At 41.2% G+C, this 18,117-nt stretch overlaps 1 protein-coding gene across 8 annotated transcripts in view; it reads right to left on the bottom strand.

The window, feature by feature from the left end:
* The window catches only part of LTBP1 (latent transforming growth factor beta binding protein 1), a 211,786-nt gene that overhangs the window by 32,703 nt on the left and 160,966 nt on the right, over positions 1 to 18,117 (bottom strand). For all 8 annotated transcript variants that reach the window (XM_075412728.1, XM_075412731.1, XM_075412729.1 and 5 more), the window contains 4 exons: positions 15,603 to 15,725; positions 11,828 to 11,953; positions 3,866 to 3,991; positions 1,722 to 1,865 (listed from right to left, as the gene is read on the bottom strand). In XM_075412728.1, the coding sequence (XP_075268843.1) occupies positions 1,722 to 1,865; positions 3,866 to 3,991; positions 11,828 to 11,953; positions 15,603 to 15,725 (519 nt within the window). The remainder of the gene's footprint in view (positions 1 to 1,721; positions 1,866 to 3,865; positions 3,992 to 11,827; positions 11,954 to 15,602; positions 15,726 to 18,117) is intronic.

Below are 18,117 nucleotides of genomic sequence, written 5' to 3'. Positions count from 1 at the left end.
AAAGGCCTGATGAGGGCTGGAGACGAAGGAAGAATGGCTTCTTTCCAAACTGATCACAGTAAAGCTATGTTCACCGATGACAATGAAATGGAGTTAGTACTGACAACAGAGTATTCATCTGTTGACAGTACAATCTGCCACACTGAGTTTTTCATGCCTGCCCTGCCTCCCCACAGTAACGTTTGGGTATGTCCTTGAATGCTGCTTAGACCTGACTTCTTTTTACATGGGCTCAGGTCCTCTGCTACTTTCTTTAGCTTTGGTTTTGTTTCGACAAGTAGGTGGAATTCTCCCAAGTACTACCTCCTCATCAGCACCAAAACGAAGATGGCATTCACATCCCCTGCAAATCTTGATAATATAATTTAAACGCTCTTCTTCCATAAATTCACAGAAGAATTTTAAATGCTGCTACTTCAGTTACCATCAGCGGATATTTAAGCTAATCTGCTTCCTGGTGGAAAGGTACTGCAGTATTTTTCCTTGCAAACAGAACGGAGGCAGTACCACTGGGCATGCATTGCTCTGCTGCATGGTGACAATCAGCCATCATACATTTTTCACTCCTCCTTCATAAAACAAGTTCCTGTAAGCCTGAATCTTTCTCACAAGATTTTGCAAAGGTTTCAGTTTGTCAATCAGCTGTTCATGATATTTCACAGGCAACTTCCTGAGTGCTGCTGAGTGCTGTGTTCAGTGATCTAAATACTTGTTGCAATTAGGTCATAGGTATTTCAACCTTGTTTACAAGTCTGAAAGACCATGAGTGACAGGAGAAAATAGCCACAGCCTTGTACGCTGTAGAGTCTGCATCCTGGCACTACAGCCAGTTATTCTAAAGTTTTCCAGAAGCTAGATCAGCCTGCAGTGTAAGAACAAAATAAGAAAAATGCCAAGATTTGCATTCTGGAGCGGAAAAAAAGCTGTGCAAGTAAATCCCCTCGTTTCTGGTACTCTGTTGCTCCTTATTGTGGGCTTGTTCCTTCCTCCAAACTGGATCAGTATAGAAATGTGAAGGCAACATCAAGAGTTCTACACTCATTTTTAATGACCGTATTTCCAGTAGCATTTGCAACACCCAAACCACCTGATAACAAAAGCTCACAAATTCAGTACAACGGACTACTAGGAAAAACAGGACAAAAGATGGAGTAAAACAGGCAAGGACACTCAAAAAGGCACTCAAAGAGACTGAGACAACAATTCAGTGTTTTGTTTTTTTGCTTTCCCAACTACATTTTATGAGCACTTACGTTAGTACTAAATAATGCTAAGAGGATATCACTACATACAAATTTTGGTTTTAATCATATGCTCCCTTAAACATTGTCCAAGCATACTAGTGGATGTCTGCAGAAATTTGAACAAAAAATAAAATCACTCAGGCTATAGACTTGATTCCGGATCATATTTCATTGTTGCGGTACAGCGAGCAAGAGATTGCTTACTCTTAATTGCTGTAACTGTTCATTATTACTGCCAAGTCTGTTGACATAAAATTTCAAAGGTGCTTCTGCTGTATTTGTACTGCTAATGATTCATGGATAACATATTTAATCCTAGAAATACCTCTTCTCATGCACACGCTTTCAGGAACACAAAGTTTTAAATTTTTCTGTTGTAGTTAAAGCAACACCAGTGTTTAAACCAACTTTACTTTTCCATTGTTACACAGGCAGTAGAAATCATGCCAAGCATGCAAAATTCCACTGGCATTTTACCTGGTGAGATACGGAAGCGACACTGTCCGGTCATGGGATCATACTCCTGGTTTTCATCAGAGCACAGGCACAGGAAAGAGCCATCCACATTTTCGCAGAGGGCTTCGCCACATACTCCACTCAGCATTTCACATTCATTCACATCTGGGGAAAAAGTCCAAAACATAAATCAGTTCAGACCCATTACTGACAGTTTGTTCTTTTATCTGCTGTATCTGTGCCAATCTTGTCCACCAGATTACAGATGTGACCTCTGGGGAAGGATTAAAAGCTCACTAATACCTAAGTGGATTCATAAACAAGTAGTCAATCCTTTGAAATAAAGGCCCCTGAAAGCCACAGTACAGTTTCTAGACTATTGGTGCTGATTAGGTGCTGCTTGTAAGACCAAAACACTGGCTTTCTTTTTTTTTCCAGTTTTTTTTTTTTTGGTTTATTTCTCATTTTTAAATACTTGCTTTTCTTTGTACCCTTTTATTGGGATTTATGATTCAGACTTCTTTATTATCAAAACTTCCTCTGAATCCAAGGAGCAAAATGAGTAGGATTTGGTGTGATTCAGATTGCACTATAAATAGAGAATCACCTTTTCTCCTCAAAATCCCATTTTCCTCGTGAACATGCACTGAACAGTGAATTTCCCGGCCCCACAGCCACCACGTGCCTCCCATATGCTGGGCCTCACAGGCTGCTCTGGAACCCATAAGGGTTATGCCCAGGTCACCCAGGGAGGCCCTGCCAAACACCGCAAATATCTCCCCAAAACACCCTACATGTTTTTAACTTGGATTCCATATACCTGCTAACTAGTCTACCCTGAAATGCTTTTTTGATTGATAGGAGAATCTAAACTATAACTTGTGAAGCATTTTGGTGTATTTTTATACAAGTATGCATTTTAAGTTATTGTTTGCTCAGCACTTTTAAAATGTACTTAGATTTTTCTTTATCTTTTTGCTGGATTCCTGTCATAAGGAATAAGACTTCTTTGGGGAACTTTGCCTGGCCAGGAACTAGAGACTTACCTTTTCCTAAAATTGTTATAGTAGATGACTGGCATCAAAATTTATAAGAGTATTTTATATTATATAGTGTATACAAGAAAAAAGCCTAAGGCATTATTTTATGGTGCAGAATCACTTCAGTGGCAACTCAAAATTAAATTCAGTTTCATACCAGCTATTGCTTTCCTTTTTTTTTTCTTTGCTTCACTTGTTTTCATCTGTGAAAAGTCACTGTATGCAAAAAATATACACTGGTATGTTGCGAACTAAGTGCCAAATGGCGTAAAGAATTTTGTAATAAAACTATTTAATGTATCGGAAAACACATACAAACACTTCTGTAAAACTTCTAACTCCTCTTTTCTGTTCGGTATTCGATTTAGCTCTCTGTTCTTGGTAAATGTGTTTCATCCTGAGTCTGGCTTGAAGAAATTGCTTAATGAATACCTTTCCTTGATCTGGCATTAATTTTATATTAGAAACTTGTGCTGCCTCAGATGGTTCTCAAGTCCAACCATCACGATTAACAACAGATCTGGACACGTATTACTTGCAAGAGAAATGTGCAATATTTACAAAACCCTCACATCTTTTCATGACAGGTGTCTTTCCGGGAGCTTGAAGCCAAGGTTAAAATCTGTTCACAGAGCTGTGCCTAGGGAGGTGGGCCGTCTAATCCAGCCTGGCGGTACCACATGCTGGACGTTATTTCCTGCAGGGGGTAGTACAGAGTTCTGGTTTTTCAGCTAAGAGACTAAACAGATGTTACATTTAATAGGCTAAAGTATTAAATTCTATCTATTATGATTTATATTTGTGAATGGTCCTGACGTGCAGCAATAGTGGGTTTTCTTGGGTTTTTTTTAAGAGATAAAACGAGTAGTTCAGCTTATTTGCTGTTGGTTTCTATTAAGTTCTAATAACAGGTTCTCATTAAACAGATACACAGATAAATTTCCATCTGGCACAAAGTTCAGTGAGTAAAGCAGAGTTCAACCTTATTTTACTAGTAAGTGATATAGCTTTAAAGAAAAATGATGGAAAACAAAAATATTCTTGTGAAGAAAAGCATTTTGCTCCTATGCTGCTTTTTGCTCACTAGAATCTTGCAGGAATGACTCCTTGCACCTAAGAACTCACCTGTACACCCTCGCCCATCCTGTGGGTCCTGGTACCCTTGGTAACAAAGGCAGCGGTAGGAGCCATCCATATTTTCACAGAACCCGTGACTGCCACATATTGTGCCGTTTGCACATTCATCAACATCTGCAAGGAAGAATTTTAACATCAGACAGGCCACGTGACAGTCAAAGGCAGACATTCATGAAGAGAGCAGAAAAACAACAGGCAGGCCAGTTTTGCAAACAGATGCAGCGATGTCCACCTGTACACCGGGAAGGAAAACACAAAGGACAGGACACGAAAATTTAATGTAAGCACACTTACAATTTAAGAAATTGTTTTAGCGTTAACTTCATAGGAAATATGTCCGACAATGGTTTTGGTGAACTGTCTCCCATCCGTTTCACCGAATCTGCCAATCATGGCATGATGCTACACACCACAGAGTAAGACATAGTTTAAATACAACCACCTCTCTGACTTGCTCGCAGATGCTGCCAGTGTAGCATTACACAGTCAACAACATGTGTGAAACTGAACCCACTGTTCTTACACAAAGAATTCCCGGGTATGGTTGCATCCATTGCGCAGAAATGCTGCACAGATCTCGTTCTGGCTCTCCGCACAGAAGAGAATTTCATGGTGTATGTCGAAGTGGTAAATAGCTGTGGACTCAGCTTTCTGGCTTTAATCCTGTAAGTTTACACATATGAATAATCTTACTCAGGTAGGCAAAGTAATTACAATGCCTGCAGGCTTTCTGTACTGGCCCAGTTCCCCTTTGTGGTTTGCTGGTCTTACAAGTAAGAGTTACTTGCATGACTAAGTCTGTGCTTTGACTCAGCTGCCCATCAGCCTATAATGAAGCAGAGCTGCTTGTGGCAGAACATGGTTTATTTCCGCAAGTGTATTACAAGTGCTAGGAATGTATTTTTTTATCTTCACTCAAAGTAAGACCTACACCCAAGGCCCTGACCATTTGTGGTCATTAAAGATGTCATGGGGGGTTTTCAGGAGGAAGAACATTAAATGAAACTGGGAACCTGCCAGGATACTAGGATTAGTACCTTCTGCCTTCTAAACTCTTCTGCAGTTTGAAGCAGAGAAATTATTGCTGTATTTCTTTCCTAGAAACCATTATGACTGTAAAGTAAGGATGCTGTCCGCTTGGAATTACCTTCTGCGCTGTGCCTCAGGGGTAATTACATTCTAATTGGTGAATAAAGTGATTTGCTTTTGATTTATCTGGGTACTAGCTACTAATGTTAATTCTGCACATTACAGTATGCCTTCATGTGATGGAGCCTACCACCATCCTACTTCCAGTGAAGGCCTTAGGCAGTCACTGAACTAAAGAGCTGGTGGGACTGAATCCTGCACTGCCACAGAGAGGGCTTCTTTGAACCGGTGAGCAGCACTGCTGTTTGATGTCTTTCGAAAGGAGAGAGTAGGGCTCAAACGCAGTCCTGTCCACTCCTACACCTCTTCACAGCTGTGTCAAACACAGCTGTGCCTAGAAAAGTCAGCAAAGATGCACCTCATTCTTATCCTGACAGCGCTCATTGAGCAAGGACATTTTTACTTCTAAATTGTGTCTTACGTTCAGCTGAAAGAGAATTCTTGGTCTTTGAACCCCGTGGTCACAGCTCCCCAAGCTATCCAAACCCGAGCAGCACGTCACTGCCATCCACGCAGGTTACCTGCTGCGCTGCCCTCTTGCTCCCCAAGCGCTCAAGTTCATCCACCCATGCTTCTGTCTGCCTCAGGGAGAGCCTGCTTTGGGCTCTTGAACAGGTTTAGAATCGCATATAGATTTTGAAGGCCAGAAGAGACTATCTGCAACCTCTTAAATAAGTTAAAAACTGGCAATTTCTGTACCAACAGAGTAAATTGTGGGATTTTAATGTCTTTTTAATTTCATTTTAGGATGTCTAGGTGATGCAAAACTCACGTCTTCTCCTACTGAATTGATCCATTGGTTAACAACCTACAGCTAAAATGCAAAAATCATGCAAAACCTGTATGTACTACATACACTGAAATCTAGGAGACACATATATAATTGATAATTACAAGAAGTACTTGCAGATGGAACTGGCAGAATAATTTATTTGGTTTTTTTGTTTTGTCAGTCTTTATATCTTGATTTATTAAACAGGAAAAATATTGAAGGAATTTTTCTTAGAAAGGGTTATTTGTATTTGGCAAAGAATGCAATAGCTAGTATGTTTTTTCTCAAGGAACTGAATATGAAAATCTGGGTGGTTTCTGCATACTGAACTTATTGAAATCTAACACAAACCCTCCTTTTAAGAATTAATTCAGCAACAATGATAAGCAGCATGTCTGTATTAAAGATACTGCCAAAGGTGAAAGGTGAAGTGTTACCTTTGATACCCTTTCCTTTTCTAATCACCATAATGACAGAATTATAAAAAAGATGTATATGGAGTTACTGGGAAGAAAAAGATACAAATTCTTTATGGTTGTGTTCTTCTGGTCCCTCCCTCTTGCTGCTGTGCACCGTACCTTCATAACATATCTTATTTTAATATTTAGTCTCAAGCAATCACCAGAGTTTCACATATCTGGTCAAAAAATCTGAATACCTCTTATTCAGAAAACCCTGTTAAGAAAAGTTAAGAGAAGGAATTCAAAAAGAGCAAACAATGGTATACTGACAGAAGACAACAGACAATAATACAGTATTTGTATTTTCAGTGGCCAACTATAGTTTAATAACAAAAGTTCCTGAGCCACAGGACAGTTACTCTATTAAAAACCTAGAGAGAAGAAACTATAACTAGGGATTTTAGAATTACCTAAATTACAGTATTTTTCTTACTTAATAGCTAAATGTTAAAGGAAACAGCTAGAGGAATGGATCACGCAGCTGATTCTCCAAAGGTAAACTAAGGTCGTTGACTAAAAAGCTGCAGAAACAGAACTTGTGATTGTAGCAAGTGTCCTAATTTAGTATGTAATATTGCCACAGAGGACAGTTCTGTTTTTAAAAAGTACACAGTCTGAACATGACTGGATCTTTCAGTGTATGGGAAATTAGAGAGAAGGTCCAAGCACCAAATATTTTTCCTTGTCTAGACAGCTTACTCAAAGGACTCCTGTTTCACAGCCGGAAAGGGCATTTGTTTCTTTAATCACCCTGTAAGGCACAAGGCTTGTAATCGGTGATTCTCTTGCTTTATGGAGACAAAGCAAAGGGAAAAACTAAATATGAAACTAATATATCCTATGTCTATACAGTGACTAAAGCAGTTCTCTGTAATTATGACCTGTTTTAGAATCCATGACTCAGTGCTGCCTGCTTTAATCAGAGCTCCTTTGATCTAACATCATCAGGATCTAAAGAAAGGCAAAACATGTGTATGCTCAAGCGCGCTCCTACTCAGCCTAACACCGTGTTCCTGTTTTCTGCCAGTCTGAACAAGATGAAGGCATACTTAACCTCAGGAGTGATATTTAAATCTCACTGAAATCTACTTGCATGGCAAAGTGCCTGGAAGAACAACTGTTTCCTATGACAGTTCTGTACACTGCTTAGGAGAACAGAGCTCTGATTCTGAGACTTCCAGGGCTGCCCACAACAATACATAAAAATCACTGTCATGAGAAAATTGGGAAAATGAATATTTGAATAAAGACTTCGACCATCTAGAGGCAATAATGCTAGATGGTCATTCCAACCTTACCATGATGTGGGTGGGAAAGAGATCGTTGTTTGTCCCTTTGTGTTCTTACTTCTCTAGCCAGCATCCAGATAAGAAGTAGCTGAAGCCCTAAACCACCTCTTTCAGCAAATGGCAGAAGGCTGGTGAGGTCTGTGATTATTCACTGTGAAACAAGAAGGTAGCTCACAGGCGGACACTCTGGAGACGCATACTTGAATTTACATTTGGCAGAAGCCTGAGCTTTCTTACTTCAGTATTAACCAGAGATATGGTGAAGTTGTGAAGCTGTCTATTGCATAAAATTTACTCCATGTAACAGACAATACTCTGTCCGAAAAGGAGTCCTAGATTCACCGTAGCCTTCTCCTAAACCTGCCTTGCTCTCCCTATATGGGCATAACTATGGTTGTGATGTGCAGGTACAGCAAACATCTACTCTCTTAAAATGCCTTTGGTGGCACAGGTAACAGTTGTGCACTTTTCATAGCTCTGTTGTTTCCCTGATTTTCAGACTTCTTGGGTATGCAGTCACCTTAAATGACAGACAATGTAGCACCTTTGCCTACAGATTTGTAAATTATTCTTTGATCATAGAATGATCTGTAGATGCTCTATGTGTCAGGAGCAAGCAGATATAAGACAGTAAGTGAGGGAAAATGAAGAAGCAGAGGTTGGAGAGCTCTGATGGGATGCCTAAGTTCTTCTGGAGTGCCTGTTGAGGCAGGCAGTGAAGACTGGGGCTTGGAGCACAGAGGGTAAAGTGAGGAAGCCACCGAGAGACATATGGGATTGGACACAGAGACAGAAGAGGCACTTGGGGCAGGGTACTGACTTAAGTGTCAGAGAACCTCTAACTTGAATTTTTGCCAGCAGTTGACTAGCAGCCAACTGGGTAAAACATTGCCTTTACAGGAACCCCAGAGAGCTCAACAGGGAGCTAGGGAGCACTCTGAGAGCCTCCTGTTCAGAGAGCTGGTGCAGCCAAATTGCTGGGTCTGGGGCCAGGCGGCAGTGGAATGCCACCGCTACAACAAAAGTTTGTCTACACCTTGGAAGAAGACACAGTTTCCACAGCTGTTCAGTTTACTTTGGCCCATGGCCATCAAAACTCCATACCAGAACTGAACCACATGGGGTTCTTCAAGGTTTTATGTTGTTGTTTCTGACTTTGAAAAAAACTGAGTCAAACTCATACAAAAACAGTCTGGAGATACGGAAAATCTGCTCCCCAGGTACAGAGAGGCATCTGAATCCAGCAAAATTTCCTCAGTTTTTTTCTCTGATGGTATAAACAGTTATTCTCACTCACTTAACTAGAAGTAAAATCACAGAGGCACCTAGTGCAAAGAACAGTAGCTCCTGCGGCCGGAAGCCACATCCTTTCTCAGTACCTGGAATGTCACACGTTCCTTTTGTTTCCAATCCTTTTGTTTTGTCTTGCCTTTTAGCATGAAGCTGACACCACGACAAATACTAATGCTGATGACATCAGTGTTCCCTTTAAATGATTTTTTTCAACTCTAAAATTGTTTTTATTAAAATAACAGAAGGGAGAAACTAATCATGGTAGAAAAGGAGTGCTGCTGCTTCAGAAGACTAGAAGTACCCTTGCTTCGCCAAGTTATTAAAATACTTTTCCAAGTGCTGAATATAAAGTCTGATCTGTATTCCATACACACCACCAATTTCTTGTGAAGCACGCTCAACTGGTTTTGTACTTGTTTTATTCTTCATTAAAAAGTACCAAAACTACTCACAATCCTGGAAATAAGATCCTGTGATTTCATCCTTTTCTATTTAGTAAAAGTTTGGCTTTTTCATTCTAATAGAGATTAACTTTGCACTACTTCATCATATATGATGGTAACCCATCTCTGGAAAATGTGCTACTTTATTAACTGTCAGAGATCCAGACAGAGGGGTTCATTGTTTCTGATACATCCCCTAAAATTAGATGTCACCAACTTTTTTATTCCCCAAAGTGGTGTTTCGATTCAGTTCTGCTTTTTTTAATATCTGAGAGTTTGATTTCACAAGGTTAATAAGTGTTTTTCTAACTTTGGTTTGGAATAAAGTGTTTGGTTTCTGCTAAGAGCAGGCTGCATTCTTGTCTGACCACTTTTATTTTTTTTTTAGCTATGCTCAACAGTGAGGCAAAACACCTGCTACTACTTTTCTTGCAGAGAAATCGAAGATATTTAACCATATCCTTCCTAAACACTGGGTACACATGCTGCCAAGAGACTCCATGAACATGCTTCGGAATTATCCCCACCAGTGGAAACCACACAATACTTCCTTGTCCATCAATCACTGGAGTTATTCAGATTTGCTCTCTCTAGCCTACTTGACCAGGCTTTTGTCTTGGCAGCAAGAGAATGTTTCTTTCAACTTATGCCACGATTACAAAGTAAAGTAAATGTTTAGAGAGGAAAAAGCACCAAAAATACCGCAGGATTTTTTAAGTTATCAATAATAATTAAAAGACATAGTGTGTTTGATGTCATGCTCTATCTAAATATACAGCACTTACTCCCTCACATCAGCATTAACAGTGTTCTTGCCAATAGTGTATTTCCTTTCATCAGATACTATGTTACTAACTACACAGCAGGTTATATGCAGCTCAAATACTAATGCTTTAATGCTGGTTTTCCTCTGGTAAAAGTAGGGGGAGTAAATGCAACAGTCAGGCAGAAGTTTCGATACATCTCCTCCATTGAATGAAGAATCCACTATCCCTAAGTGAATTATGAGAAGAGCTGGCCCGTCAAAATCAATCACAGACATATTTACTGACCTATACCCTGGGACAGTTTGCTTACTTCTTGGATGCTTGAGACCCACCGCCCATAGGTTTTAACACCGAGCCATCACCTGCTCGGTGCCTCTCCTCTGCATGCATCCTGCCAAACTAGTACCATATGGGTTTTTTCCCATTCTGAACTTTTCCCATATGGCTTCTTGTGTTGAACAGCCCTCTCATCCATAAGAATAACCATTCTTCATCCAGTTAGGGGAATTTTTGTTTAGGGGGATTTTTGGTTTATGTCAGCATCAATGACTACACAAAGCCACATATCTTCTTGGTATCAGTGAGCACAAGTCTCTCATTTTAAATTCAGTGCAGGAGAGCAGCATCACTAGCAAGTGTGTCCATTCCTTTAGCAACAGGATATATTCTCATGCTATAACCAAATAAAAACCCTAGCTACACCTAAATTCTAGGCTCCTGGTTGATGTTTCTCACCTGTGTTATTACTGGGGCAGCTTTTACAATCACAGAATCACAGAATCACAGAATGGTAGGGGTTGGCAGGGACCTCTGTGGGTCATCTAGTCCAACCCTCCCGCCAAAGCAGGGTCACCTACAGCAGGCCGCAGAGGACCTTGTCCAGGCGGGACATCTTATATGAAAAGTACTTGTATAAGCATACCTGCGTACACTTATGAAGAAGTAGTTGGCTTTAGCACTGTAAGATCTAATAACTGCTATTTACTCCATTTCTGCCATTTCAAAACGCCTGAGGTTCTATCATAGATAGCATTTTACTACAATTTCTCACTGGAGTTACTTCTGTTGTATGGATGTTTCATCTGCATCTTTTTAAAAAAAAGTCTTGATAAGCAAGGTTCTGTTGTCTTACACACAGCAACGAGAACATTCAGGCATCTCAGGCTTGCTGCTAATGCACTTAAGCTTTAAATTAAATAATTCTAAATATTTATGGCAGGAAGGTCTTACCCACTGAAACTTAACAGAAGTCTGAGTTCCAAACTCATTTTACATGCATTTTATATATATTTATTCCTTCCACCCTTGCTACCAGATAGACATAATCTCTCATCTATGAATAGATTGTCATATTATTACAGAGGTCCACTGGTTTCATATACCTTAAGAATATCATTCCCTCCTTTACCATCATTTGCCATAATTAGGTTAGTATTCCTTCTTTTTGACTGATTTCTTTTGCTCAAAAAATATAATCCAAAAGATTATAAGCAGTTAAGACAGCAAAATTATTAAAATCAAGAAAAGTAAAAGACAGCTTGTAGCAAACATTAACTCCATTATGCCACCAATTCTGTACATTTCCTGTTATATTTCTTGCGAGGCAAACAGCAACGTAGTACCCCGTGCATTTATGAGAAAAAAGAACAAAGGGCCCTTAGGTGGCAGATTGCTGAGTTAATAGTGTTTTTGGGGTATTAGACGCAAACTGACTACTCTTCTCACCCAGCTAATAACAGCAAATCAATGGGAATGCATTGCTGTGGCTTGTCTCACCTTCACATGTTCGGCCATCTGCAGACACAGAAAAGCCCCGTTCACATATGCATTGGTAGGAACCATCTGTGTTCAGACACTCGCCGTGAGGTGAACAGAGGTCAGACCTCTCACATTCATTGATATCTGAAAACACAGAGACATTAACAGCTTTGCAAAACATTATACCCTTAATATTAAGCCTAAGTCTTAAAAGTAGCTTTTATTTCCACCAGCTATGTAAATAGGGCTCATTTTCCAGAGTAACCAAACCATCTGAGATCATTCTTCAACTCTGTGTAGGCATCAGTATGTTCTGCTGCATCATGCTCTCACTGTATCACTCCCTGCGATGAGGATGAGCAGAGTGATTTGAGACATGACATCAGTACAAGCTCCATACTAGCCAACATTTCTTCCATGTTAGGGGAATTCTCAGACAGCTCTATCCCACTGCTTTTTGATGGCTGCATGCTGGTCCACTTGTGCAGCTGGCTCCACGTGTTGCCAGCAGGTCTGGAGTTGCATCTTTCCCAGTAGGCTGATTTTATATAATTTAAAGCCAAATGCTCTTTTTTTGCTGATGGGAAATGGGAATGGTCCCAAAAGGTTGCTGTATAAGAGCCTGTCATCATTGCTTTTTTTTTTTTAAACTTAGAAAGTGATTTTCAAACACTGCCTTTCAAACTTGTGAATCTGGAAAGCAAGAAATTCTTTCTGATTGATGCTCATCTTAACAACAAAACCTGCCATCAGAACTTAAGGACTGCATTCATTCATTATGGAGGTACCACTGGCACATGAATTGCCATTCACATTGTAATTGCACTTTTGTATTTTGCTTTACAAAAACCTACTAAGAAGTTTTCAGTACCATGCTGAGATCAAACACAAACAACACTTACACATGTGGTTTTTTCGTCCATCACTACAGACACTAGAATCTCTTATTCTTAACTGTGTTGTTGCTTAGATTCTGGCCATTATTACAGCTATACAAAATGCATCAAGTGGACAGTAATTTTGATAGACTAGTGAAATTATGATTTTAATGCCACCATTTCAAGACCCATAACACCCATTACAGAATTTTCTTTAGATACAGACTGATTCTGTCCTGTGTGTAAAGCTTCTAGGCCAATGTCCTGAAGTCATGGCACATGTGCAGAAAAAGCAGAGGCAGCTCAGAGAAGGGTAGTATCTGCACGAGGTGCACAGGGAAAAGTCAGTGCGCTGCGCTTCACACAGCACCTACGTGTATAAAGTTTCTCCTGAATTCATAGTAAATGCAGATCGATGACATACTTCCTGGAGCTCTCTGGAAGCTGGGTAAGGTGGGAGATCAGCCATGACAAAGGACAGTACAATACTTCCTCAGGACACACACTGTTCTCAAGACTAAGCTGTCAGTTTCTTAAAACTGCCAGAAAAATACTGGAAACCAAACCAGCTGATTACACAAGGTAGAATGATGTATTAAAAGACAGGAAAACAAAATGAACAATGTTAGGGAAATAGAGTATAACTCATCTGAAAGAGCAAACCGCAAACTTCCTAATGTTTTGGACTCTTTTCAACTTTGCCCCTTACCAAAATGCATCATCCTAATTCCTAGTCTAGTCCAGGTTCAGCTTGCAGACACTGCATTCTGTGATAAATTTACCAGTTTAATTCAATAGCTCTTTACTTTCAGTTATGGTTTCCTTTGAAGGTAATAAGGCTACGATCAAGTCACCTCTCATTTTCTTCTTCAACAAAATAGTTTAAAAACATTCAATCTTTTTTCCCCCAGGCCATCAGCTTTTTTGGGTTCATCTCTGACTCTCCTCAGCTGATCAGCACACACTTTGAATTGTGGGCACCAGAATGTCAGCGTACAACAATGTGCCAAGGGCAGTTGTATCAGCATGAAGTAGAGGTAAACAAACCTTGCTTACTCCCCCGCTACTTATTCCATTTTTCAGTCTTCTGGGGATTGCATTAGTCGTACTGGCCACAGGGTTGCAGTGGAAGCTCATATTCAGCTGACTGCCTCTGACCCCTAAATCCTTCTCAGTGACTGTGTCCCAGAAGGAAGTCCACTATCCTACAAGCATGACTGAGATTCCTTCTTCAATACAGAACTGGATATATTGAAATACATATTGTTTGCCTGTACCCAGCAGACCATGTGATCAAGATCTCTCTGCACTAGTGGCCTATCATCTGGACCTTTTACCATGCCCCTAATCTCTCCAGGTAAATTCTCTCAAAAATGTTATGTTTTTTCTTGCTATTACAGAACTCTGATGGAACTAACTTTCAGTCAATTAAAAATGTCTCAGTTTAGCTGCTGCTCAAAATATTTCGAAGGTACTGTTGAAATGTAAAGAAGTCATCATTTATGATACAAGCATGGCTAGTTTTGTCCAGTTCAAAATACAGGATAAGAAAATATACTGAAGATTTCCATCACTGACAAATAAAAATATCGCATCCTGTAACAGCTTCACAGCAAGTAGTCAACACAGTAAAAAAAAGCCTAACCCTACTTAACTCTGCTAGCAAAAGATCTTACTTAATGTTCTTTCATTGTGTCCAGTTCTTTGCTATTCTAACTCGTCAGTATTCATTGTATCAACTCCTCCTTTCTTCCATTTGTTTGGATATTGATCTGGCTATTTCTCAAGCAGTTTCAGTCCCCCCTACAGCAAGCTGTTATTTTTCAGTGTTGGTAGTCTTCCTTCTGAAGTGTGGCACTCTTACATGAAGTGATTTCCAATTTTCATTCACATTTTTTCTGTTAAAGATACTGTCTACGCTGTCTATCCCTTAGTTGGCTTATAAGTACTTTCAGTTTTGTTATGTTTATCCTTTTAAAACCTGAAGCCTATATACTACTACTGTACATTGCGGAGTAAAGAGAATAGAGTAGTATCAAAGCTGGCATTGATTTATAGCTTATGATCAGTTCTCTTTTATCTGCTAAAGCAAGGTGTAGTACAGCACTTCCACATGTTGAATGCAACATTTTCTGAATCAGAAAGCAGTCACACAGAATACTCAGAACTTTTACAGGGACTTCACTGTTGGTTGCATAAGATCCTCAACGAAGATCAGCTGGAATACAGCCTCTCCGCTCAAGCCTAAACTGTGCATAAGAGCGCAGCCAAAGCAAAGTTCAGTCTCCTGGTACTCCAGTTGTTTAGAGCGTGGACACGTGATCACTTTCCAGCTCTAATATCATGGTTCTTGTCTCATAAAAACGGATGGCGAAAGGGAGTCATAAGGCATGCCTGGGTGTTGTGCCAACACGGGGTTGGGATCATTCAGAACTAAAACCTGGGAAGTATTTTTCTGGGTTTGGCAATGCTGACTCAGCCTCAGATAACACATTCTCTCCTACCCACCCATCCTCAACAAATTCTGCAAATGTTTTAGAGGTGAGAGAGGTTTATCTAATGTGGCTTGATGCTACCTACACTGCTCTTTCTGTTACATCACTGATTCACAAACATAGAAGGTTCTGTCAAAATAAATGTTTCCAGGATTTGGGAAAGTGCAGCACTGTATCTCTGTTATTTCTAATACAGATTCTCTTTCAAGTTATGAAGGCTGAGATTTCAGCCTCTTGAAATAATTTCTCACCATATATTGACAGAGAGCAATACAAAATGAGAAGAGTAAGAAAGTACGCCAAATTACAAATAAAATGAGTTTCTCTTCCTCAGCATGATCTGTGACTATCATGAATTATGCTTACAAAATTTGCATGTTTATAATAATGATCCAGGTATTTTTTATAGCTATTTCATACCTTGACATCCTCTATTCGCTGTCTGCTGGAAACCATCTGGACAAGTGCATTTGTAAGACCCGTCAGTATTCATGCAGCTTCCTCCAAGGCAAATATCACTGTCTTGAAGGCATTCATCAACATCTGAAATAAAAACATAACTGAATTATTAGATGATGTAAACACTGATGAAACTTTTAACAGTGTTACTTTGATACTAATGTAGCAACTTGAAGCTACAATGCCCTTTAATAACTGCGTGTGTGTGGAAATCAAGATTACTACACTTTAGGATACTACACTTGTAATTTCCCTTTCATCGTATCATCACACTTACTGTGTTTCTAGAGAGCTTTAAAATTTGACTTTGTACACCACTTATTCCTAGCAAATATGTCTAACGTGCTGTCTGCATCTCTCATGAAAGCTATCACAACAGATCTGTATTGCACTCTCTACCTTACTAAAGTGGTGACTGTGGTGTTACAGTGATGCGGTTAAACAGAAATCCAAGCAGCGGTACGCTTAGAAGACAGACACAAAAAATGCCTACTAGTGCACATGTGTAGTTTGCAGCACGCACCTTTGGACGTGTTTAGACCACTACACAGAGACCCTTGAGCTGGAAGCGACCTGACTCGGATGTCCCCCAGAGTTCGGGCAAGCCAAGCGCAGCTGGTGTGTCACACCAGGCAAGGCGTGCCTTGGGAGACTCCTCACAAAACCACCCCGTGGACACCAGGCTGGCAGGACAGGGACCCCACTGTGCGGACTGCTGTGCTAACAGTTGCTTTTTCCTGCAGTTCATAGGATGCAATGCAGCCATTTCGCAGGCTTAGCAGCTTGGTCACGAAGCTGAATGGCTGCTTTTGCACAGTGCTGTACCCGAGCCGTAAGTCCAGCCCCAGAGTCAGGGCACGTGGGGTCTAGCTCCCAGCTGCCTGCCTACACACCACGTTTCCAGCATCAAGCCTCAGGCCTGTCGACTCTGCCCTAGTGTCTTGCCATCCATGGGACAAATGTCCTGACCGACGCATAGCAGGGCAAGTTTCAGGATACAAACTAGACACAAAGTAATCAAATATTTCAAGAACAGGTGTCCTGGGTTCAGCTAGGATAGGGTTAATTTTCACAAGAAGCCAGGAGGAGACACAGCTGGGCTGGCTGACCCAAACTGGCCAAATAAACAGGGTATTGGACACACTGGGTCATCATGCGGGGTTGGGAGAGGGAGACCTGTCCAGGGGGAGGTCAGTCGCGGCTCAGGGGCATGCTGGACATTGGGCGGTGACAGTTGCCCTGCGTATTCCCTTGTTTTGTACGTTCTTTTCATCAGTATTGTTGTTACTGTTCCCTTCCTTTGCTGTGCTGTTAAACTGCCCTTATCCTAACCCATGGGTTTTGCCTTTTTCTTTCCATTCTCCTCCCCACCCCACCCCACTGAGGGAAGGGGCAACAGTCTTCAGCCTTCACCAGCAAGTGCTCCAGCCACACCACCCAAGTCACAGAAGGCAAAGGCAGGGACTGGGAGAATGAGGAACAGCCCACTATAGAAGATCATGTTCAAGACCATCTAAGGAACCTGAAAGGTGAGGAGGTGCGTCTGCGGGTCCTGAGGGAACTGGTGGATGAAGTTGCTAAGCCGCTATCCATCATATTTGAGAAGTCGTGGTAGTCCTGTGAAGTTCCTACTGACTGGAAAAGGGGAAACATAACCACCACTTTTAAAAAGGGTTAAAAGGAAGACCCAGGGAACTACAGGCCAGTCAGTCTCACCTCTGTGCCCAGCAAGATCATGGAGCAGATCCTCCTGGAAAGTATGCTAAGGCACACGGAAAACAAGGAGATGACTGGTGACAGCCATCATGGCTTCACTAAGGGCAAATTGTGCCTGACAAATTTGGTGACCTTCTATGATGAGGTTATTGCATTGGTGGATAAGGGAAGAGCAACTGAGGTCATCTGCCTGAACTTTTGCAAACCATTTGACACTGTCCCACATGACATCCTTGTCTCTAAATTGGAGAGACATGGATTTAACAGATGGACCACTCCCTGGGTAAGGAATTGGCTGGATGGTGGCACTCAAAGAGTTGCAGTCAATGGCTCAATGTCCAAGAGGAGACCAGTGACAAGTGGTGTTCCTCAAGGGTCAGTACTGGGACCGGCGCTGTTTAGCATCTCTGTTGGTGACATGGACAGTGGGATTGAATGCACCCTCAGCAAGTTTGCCAACGACACCAAGCTGCGTGGTGCGGTCTACTTGCTGCAGGGAAGGGATGCCATCCAGAGGGACCTTGACTTGAGGGTGTTGGTTGATGAGAAACTCAGCACAACCCAGCAGTGTGCGCTCACAGCCCAAAAGGCCAACTGTATCCTGGACTGCATCAGAAGCAGCATGGCCAGCAGGTCAAGGGAGGGGATTCTGCCCCTCTACTCTGCTCTGGTGAGACACCACCTGGAGTCCTGCGTCCAGCTCTGGAGCTCTGGAGGAAAGACATGGACCAGTTGGAGCGAGTCCAGAGGAGGCCACAAA

The sequence above is a fragment of the Opisthocomus hoazin genome, chromosome 2 (genome assembly GCF_030867145.1).
Source record: "Opisthocomus hoazin isolate bOpiHoa1 chromosome 2, bOpiHoa1.hap1, whole genome shotgun sequence".
NCBI classification, from domain to species: domain Eukaryota; kingdom Metazoa; phylum Chordata; class Aves; order Opisthocomiformes; family Opisthocomidae; genus Opisthocomus; species Opisthocomus hoazin.
The sequence above is the reverse complement of the archived record's forward strand: the minus strand, read 5'-3'. Positions and strand labels throughout refer to the sequence as shown.